The sequence below is a fragment of the Monodelphis domestica genome, chromosome 4 (assembly GCF_027887165.1).
Source record: "Monodelphis domestica isolate mMonDom1 chromosome 4, mMonDom1.pri, whole genome shotgun sequence".
NCBI classification, from domain to species: Eukaryota; Metazoa; Chordata; class Mammalia; order Didelphimorphia; family Didelphidae; genus Monodelphis; species Monodelphis domestica.
Window position 1 is genome coordinate 386,187,505 of NC_077230.1, and position 7,861 is coordinate 386,195,365.

At 45.8% G+C, this 7,861-nt stretch overlaps 1 protein-coding gene across 5 annotated transcripts; it reads left to right on the plus strand.

The window, feature by feature from the left end:
- The first annotated feature begins 1,032 nt into the window (after positions 1-1,032).
- On the plus strand, positions 1,033-6,769 carry LOC103096251 (uncharacterized). 5 transcript variants are annotated; one of them, XM_056795620.1, is made up of 3 exons: positions 1,420-1,823; positions 2,372-2,570; positions 5,910-6,769. In XM_056795620.1, exon 3 carries the CDS (start codon positions 6,013-6,015, stop codon positions 6,706-6,708), a length of 696 nt encoding a protein of 231 aa, XP_056651598.1. In that variant the 5' UTR covers positions 1,420-1,823; positions 2,372-2,570; positions 5,910-6,012; the 3' UTR covers positions 6,709-6,769. The 5 variants fall into 5 exon arrangements, with proteins under 5 accessions (XP_007491285.1, XP_007491284.1, XP_056651598.1 ...); XM_007491225.3 differs by having other exon boundaries at positions 1,434-1,509; XM_007491223.2 differs by lacking the exons at positions 1,420-1,823; positions 2,372-2,570 and adding an exon at positions 1,033-1,178.
- Positions 6,770-7,861: the final 1,092 nt, after the last annotated feature.

Consider the following 7,861-nt stretch of genomic DNA (forward strand, 5'->3'; position numbering starts at 1 on the left):
CCACGGGTGGCATCCATCCTCCTCTCCCTTCTCATACCTTAGGCCCACATGATCTCTTATTTGGAGTACTATAATTGTCAGTAACTAGATGGCACAGTATTGAGTGCTGAGCCTTAAGATAGGAGGACTCTTCTTCCTGATTTCAAATCTGGCCTCAGAAACTTTCTAGCTGTGGGACCCTGGGCAAGGCATTTAATCCTGTTGGCCTCAGTTTTCCTCATCTATCAAATGAGCTAGAGAAGGAAATGGCAAACCACTCTAGTATCTTTGCTATGAGACCCTGGGAAACTCACTTACTGCAGTTTTCCTCATCTGTCAAATGAGGTAGAGAGGGAAATGGCAAACCACACCAATATCTTTGCCAAGAAAACCCCAAATGGGATTACAAAGAGTTGTACGTGACTGAAAAATGATTGAATGACAATTAATCATCTTCCTAAAAGGTCTTCTTTCCAATACTCTCTACCCTCTCTGTTCAATCCTACGTATAGTTAATAATTCAATATTATCTTGAAGAGTCAAAATAATCTTAAGGCACAAGCCTGACCATAGCATTCCCAGGGTCAAAAGCTTTCAGGGGCTCCCTATTGCCTTTCTGAATAATACAGATTGATCACATCATCCTCCAAGAACTAAAACTGGTTAAAACCCAGAAAATAAGCTGAGAATAACATCAAGGAAGGACTGAAGTTTAAGAGGGTACCCCAACTTCCCAGAAAACAAAGCCTACCTATAATTAGATAGGAAAAGTGAGCAAACAACAACAACAAAAAACACCCAACTCTAAAGAATTTTTATGGAGACAAAGAGCAAGGTACACACACACAGAAGGGGACACTGAATAATACAGATTTCTCTGTTTGGTAAATAAAGTCTCCCATAGATCTATAGATTCACTCTACTTTCCCAGGTCCATTTCCCACATTTCTCCTTTACACATGCCCTATATTCTTCCCCAACTGGATGACTAGATTTTCCCTGAATTCAACATTCCATCTCTGGCTTGGGCATTGTCATCAATTGTTCCCTCATTTTGGCTTTTTAGAATCTTTATCTCCATTCAAGACTCAGTTCAGGAGCTATCTACTTCCATGAAGCCTTCTCTGATTCCTTTCTCTCTTTAGTGTTCTCTCCTTCCTCACATTACCAACATATCTGACAAATTCTCTCCATTTAATGTAAGTTCCTTGAATACTTTACTTCTGGCTTTATATCCTCAGTCTGGGAAGTTCAAATAGTGCCCTACACATTGCCCAGTTTCTTAAATCAAATTCCACTAAGGCAGCAGATTGGGGGGTTGAACTCCAGTTCTCCCACTCTGAGCCTAAACTTGCCATAGAACTGCCCAGTGGTAAAGGAGTGGACCCAATGACCCTCGGAGGCCACCTTCCATCTCCAAGATTCTATGATTCTATGACATGGACAAGAGGTCTGGAGTGGAGAGATGAAGGGCTCTCCTTATTGGAGTCAGAAAGGAGGGCAAGGACACCTACCTCCCAAGAAGACAGAGTGAGACGGATCAAGGAAGCTCTTGACTGGGATTGGGGGGTGGGAAGGGAGACTGGGCCTACAGGGCAACTCTCTCTCTCCCTCATTTTTCCTTTAGAAGGTTTGAAGGGGGGCCCAAGTAGGAGAAGGTCCAGTGAGAGAGAGAGAAAGAGAGAGAGAGAGAGAAAGAGAGAGAGAGATTGAGAGAAAGAGAGAGAGGGGGGCCAGAGTCTGGTATTTTTAGCTCCAAAGAACAAGGGCAGCTGGGAAGGGAAGAAGATTTGGGGTGGATGGGCAGCTGTTTTGAAGGAATGCCTGGCTCCAGGCAGCTATAGGTAAGTTGGTGGTAAGAACACTGGATTTGGATTTCTAGAGAAACTAGATTTGAATCCTCCTTCTTCCTCTGACTTCTGTTCTCTGGGCCTCATTTTCTTGTCTCTAAAGAGTGGGGGGCTTGAACTAGTACTGTGGGTGATCTCCAAATCCCTTCAAGCTCTAAATCCTCCAGCCCTATGAAGGCTTAGATACTTCTCTCTTCTCAATGGGCAAGCATGAAAAATTGTCATTAATCTGACTTGAAGGTGGGCCCAGAGGAAGGAGAGTAGCTGTCCCCAATCTTCAAGGTAGGTGGTTGGGGCGCCATATTGCAGAAAGCATCGGGCACCCAGGTACATGAGAAGCCAGGGCAACTGGGGGCAATCTCTAGGCAAGGTTGGGGGAACAAAGTCAGTCCCTTGATGAAAGCAAGCAACTCTAGTGCCTAGGCAGTGTGGCAAAAGGAGATGAGGGAACCCAGCTGCCTTCAAGCCAGATTGAGGTGTGGATTCTCTTCTCTTTTAAGGCAAAATGTAGGATGGGTCATCCTTCTCTGTTATGTCCTCAGACCAGGAAAGATTTAGGAAGGGACAGAGGACATTGCATTTATCTGGGTCCAGATCCCACCTCTGTCTCTGTGTGGATGCTTGGGATGTCGAGGCATGTTGCTTCCCCCTCTGATCCTGCTTCCTCACCTGAGAAGCTGAGATGAACACTTGTAGGAATATCAAACATTTATGAATGTTTGAAGGTGACCAGGTTGAGAGGTAGAGTTTGTTTATTTATTTATTTAAAAAAAACAACAACCTTATCTTCCACCTTACAATCCAAACTAAGTATCAGTTCCAAGGTAGAAGAGCAGTAAGGACTAGGAAACTGAGGTGAAATGACTTACCCAGGGTTACCCAGCTGGGAAGTTATCTGAGGCCACATTTGAACTCAGGACCCCCTATCTCTAGGCCTGGCTCTCCATCCTTCCAGCCACCCAGCTACCCCCTTAATATCAATTCTAAGATAGAAGAGGGTCAAGGGTTAGGCATTCAGGGTTAAGAGACTTGTCCAGGGTCACCCAGCTAGGAAGTATCCCCTATCTCTAGGCATGGCTCTCCATCCACTGAATCACCCAGCTGCTCCCTTAATATCAATTCTAAGATGGAAGAGTGATAAGGGTTAGGCAATCAGGGTTAAGGGACTTGTCCAGGGTCATCCAGCTAGGAAGTATCTGAGGCCACATTTGAATCCAGGACCCCCTGTCTCTAGGCCTGGCTCTCCATCCTTCCAGCCACCCAGCTTCCCTCTTTTTTTTTTTAAACATTATTTTATTTGGTCATTTTCACCATTATTCATTAGAAACAAAGATCATTTCCTTTTTCTCCCCCCCCCCAATATCGATGTGTGATTCCTCTGGGTATCACATGTATCCTCAGTCCGAACTCTTTTCTATGTTGTTGGTATTTGCATTTGGGTGTTCATTTAGAGTCTCTCCTCAGTCATATCCCCTCAACCCCTGTAGTCAAGCAGTTGCTTTTCATCGGTGTTTCTACTCCCCCCCCCCACTCCCCCGTTTGTCCTCTGCCTGAGGGTAGTGGTTTTTTCTCCTAGATCCCTGCGGATTGTTCATGTTCGATTGTACCATAGTGTATCTGTCTCTATGTACAATGTTCTCCTGGTTCTGCTCCTTTCACTCTGCATCACTTCCTGGAGGACCTTCCAGTTCACATGGCATTCCTCCACTTTATTATTCCTTTTAGCAAAATAGTATTCCATCACCAACATATACCACAATTTGTTCAGCCATTCCCCAATTGGAGGGAGGGCATCCCCTCATTTTCCAGTTTTTTGCCACCACAAACAGCGCAGCTATGAATATTCTTGTACATGTCTTTTTCCTTATCTCTTTGGGGTACAAACCCAGCAGTGCTATGGCTAGATCAAAGGGCAGACAGTCTTTTAGCACCCTTTGGGCATAGTTCCAATTGCCCTCCAATTCACAACTCCACCAGCAATGCATTAATGTCCCCACTTTTCCACATCCCCTCCAGCATTCATTACTAGCCAGTCTGCTAGGTGTGAGGTGATACCTCAGAGTTGTTTTGATTTGCATCTTTCTGATTATCAGAGATTTAGAGCACTTTTTCATGTGCTCATTAATAGTTTTGATTTCTTTGACTGAAAACTGCCTGTTCATGTCCCTTGCCCATTTATCAATTGGAGAATGGCTTGATTTTTTTGTACAATTGATTTAGCTCTTTATAAATTTGAGTAATTAGACCTTTGTCAGAGGTTTTTGTTATGAAGATTGTTTCCCAATTTGTTGCTTCCCTTCTAATTTTGGTTACATTGGTTTTGTTTGTACAAAGACTTTTTAATTTGATGTAGTCAAAATTGTTTATTTTACATTTTGTGACTCTTTCTATGTCTTGCTTGGTTTTAAAGTCTTTCCCTTCCCACAGGTCTGACATGTATGTTATTCTGTGTTCACCTAGTTTACTTATAGTTGTTTCCTTCCTTATGTTCAAGTCATTCACCCATTCTAAGTTTATCTTGGTGTAGGGTGTGAGGTGTTAATCCAAACCTAATCTCTCCCACTCTGTCTTCCAGTTTTCCCAGCAGTTTTTGTCAAATAGTGGATTTTTGTCCCAAAAGCTGGGCTCTTTGAGTTTGTCATATACTGTCTTACTGAGGTCACTTACCCCAAGTCTATTCCACTGATCCTCCTTTCTGTCTCTTAGCCAGTACCAAATTGTTTTGATGACCACTGCTTTACAGTATAGTTTGAGATCTGGGACTGTAAGGCCACCTTCCTTTGTATTTTTTTTTTCATTATTTCCCTGGATATCCTTGATCTTTTGTTCTTCCAAATGAACTTTGTCATGGTTTTTTCTAATTCAGTAAAAAAAAAATTCTGGAAGTTCAATGGGTATAGCACTAAATAGATAGATAAGTTTGGGTAGGACGTTCATTTTTATTATATTGGCTCGTCCTACCCATGAGCAGTTAATGTTTTTCCAATTGTTCAAGTCTAGTTTTAGTTGTGTGGAGAGTGTTTTGTAGTTGTGTTCATATAGTTCTTGTGTTTGTCTCAGGAGATAGATTCCTATGTATTTTATTTTGTCTAAGGTGATTTTGAATGGGATTTCTCTTTCTAGTTCTTGCTGATGGACTGTGTTGAAAGATATATAGAAATGCTGATGACTTAATGTGGGTTTATTTTGTATCCTGCAACTTTGCTAAAGTTGTTGATTATTTCCACTAGCTTTTTGGTTGATTCTCTAGGATTCTTTAAGTAGACCATCATATCATCTGCAAAGAGTGATAGCTTGGTCTCCTCCTTGCCTATTTTGATGCTGAAGGCATTTTTCTTCTCTAATTGCTACTGCTAATGTGTCTAGTACAATGTTAAACAATAGAGGTGATAATGGGCATCCTTGTTTCACTCCTGATCTTATTGCCAGCTGCCCTCTTAATATCAATTTTAAGATGGAAGAGGGACAAGGATTAGGCAATCAGGGTTAAGAAACTTGTCCAGGGTCATCCAGCTAGGAAGTATCAGAGGCCACATTTGAACTCAGGACCCCCTGTCTCTAGGCATGGCCCTCCATCCTTCCAGTCACCTTGCTGCTCCCTGATAGATAAGGCAGGATTTCTGCCCTCAAATCGCTTGGAGCCTTCTCTCACTGGGGTTCCAAGTCCCTGCCCCTGGGTCACAGTTTCCTCCAATCTGTAAAACAGAGAGGCTCCTGCTGGTGATAGCTCTCTCACAGGCCCTTAGGAGAGCATTTAAAAATGCTACTTAAAAAAAAAAAATTGAGCTATTGTTATGATCTGATTGGGGTGGGGCATGGGGAAGGAGGCTCCCCAGGAGGTTTTGGGGTGGGGAAGGGATCTAGGGCCAGGGGGGTCGGGGAGGACGGGTTTAAAAAGGCTCTTCCCCTCCTCTCCTCCTGCTGCCTCAGTAGAGGAATCCCCTGGTCTTTAGGTGGTTGGGGAGACGGAGAACAAGGGGGGGGGGCGAGGAGAGGGAGGCAGAGGATTCTGGGAGGAAGGGACTGCGGTAAGGTGAGTTCTTGGTCAGTACTCAAGCCCGCCATCTTCCCACCCCACAGGTAACCACTGGGGGCTACCCAGAGTGGCTGCCACTCACCCAAAGAGGGGCCAGTCTTCCTCTAGAAAGACTATTCTTACCATCGGTACATATAAACCACCATCATGTCTGGTATTCCCTTCGTGGGTAACACCTTCCCAAAACACACCATCCAACCCAAATGCCTCAGCTGCCCTGGTCACCCCTATTGTTCCGTCTGTCCAAGCCGGAAGGATCGGAGCAAATCATCCAACAAGACTCATGGGAAGCCCCCTGAGAAACACAGCAGCAGCTCCAAGGCTGAAACTACTGCCAAGGACGCCGCCACCGAGTGTGCCCTGAAACCAGCCTGCCGGGGTCGCCCTCACTGCATGCTCTGCATGGACCGTCCTGAAAACCCCTCCTTCTTGGACTGCATCATCGAAGGCATAGATTACCTGGACCGCTCCCTGAACGACATGGGCTCAGCCCAGCCCAGCAAGTCCGGCAGCAAGTCCAGCAGCAAGTCCGGCGGCAAGTCCAAATCCAAAGCGGAGGAGGCTCGGGGCGGCGCCTCGAGTAAAAAGTCACCCACCACCAGCCCCTCCAAGACCAGCCAGGACCAAGGCCAGCAGAACCCTAGCTCCACCTCTCTGCAATGCCGCCCCGACAGCAAGGGCAGCCTCTCCACCACGGTGCTCCCCAAGGCGGGGGCCACGAACTTGCAGGAAGATCCTTGGATGGGGGCGAGCATCCCAATTAGTCATATACCCAAGCTCTTTGAGAAAATTCGTGCGGGGTGGGCTGCCCCGCCTGACCCTAATGCAGCTCTGTGGTGGTAAAATTAGTTCCAACTAGGAGACTTGTTTTCTCCCTGCAAAATAAAGCATTTTTAGCAAGGCATTTTCAAGTGCTTTGTGGGGAGGGGACAGGGCAGAGGGAGAATGCCAGCAGCCCCCACAGGCTCGCCGGTCTCTGGCCGCTCAGCCTCAGTTTCCTCGGTTGTAGAAACTCTTCATTTAGAATCTGGAGGCCTGTATTCCACATGGGGGACTTCTCTAGATTCTGAGTTTCCTTAGAAAGGAGGAGGACATTTGGGGTCATCGAGTCAAACCCTCCGGAGGCACAGAAAGAGTAAATGACTGGCCCAGGGTCAAGCAATTAGGAAATGTCTGAGACAGGATTTAAACCCGGGTCATCAGCCCAGGATGGGTAAGACTGGGAGATGAGGAAATAGGCTAACTGAAGAGAATATCCTTCCTTCTGCCAGGTCCTGTGGGAATCGAACTCATCTCCAGTCCTGGTTTGTTGTTGTTTTTTTTCTTTTCTGGCCCCAGTTTCCTAAACCAGACCAAAAGAATGAGTCTTGGAGTCACTGATGGATTTGTGTTTTCTTGTTTGTTTTAGATGTATTTATAGAGGGCAGCTGGGTGGCTCAGTGCTTTGAGAGCCAGGTCTAAAGAGGGGAGGTCTTGGGTTCAAATGGGGCTTCAGACATTTCCCAGCTGTGTGACCCTGGGCAAGTCACTTAACTTCCATTGCCTAGGCCTTACCACTCTACTGCCTTGTAATCAATACACAGTATTGAGTCTTAAGATGGCATGGAAGGGTTTAAAAATATAGAGAGGGGGAGAGGGAGGGGGGAGAGAGAGAGACAGAGACAGAGACAGAGACAGAGACAGAGAAGGGGAGAGAGACAGAGACAAAAAGGGAAGGAGAGGGAGGAGGGGGAGAGAATAAGGGAAGAAGGAGAGAGAGAAGCAGAGAGACAGAGATGAGACAGAGACAGGAGACAGAGAGGAGAGAGAAAGAAGGAGAGGGGGAAAGAGAGGAAGAGGGAAAGAAAAAGAGAGGGAGAGAGAGAGGGAGAGTTGAGTGACTTGCCCAGGAACACATAGCCAGTAAGTGTCTGAGACTAGATTTGAGTTCAGGTCCTCCCAACTGCAGGCCTGACATTCTATCCACCACTCAGACACCTGGCTGTCCCTGAGGGCT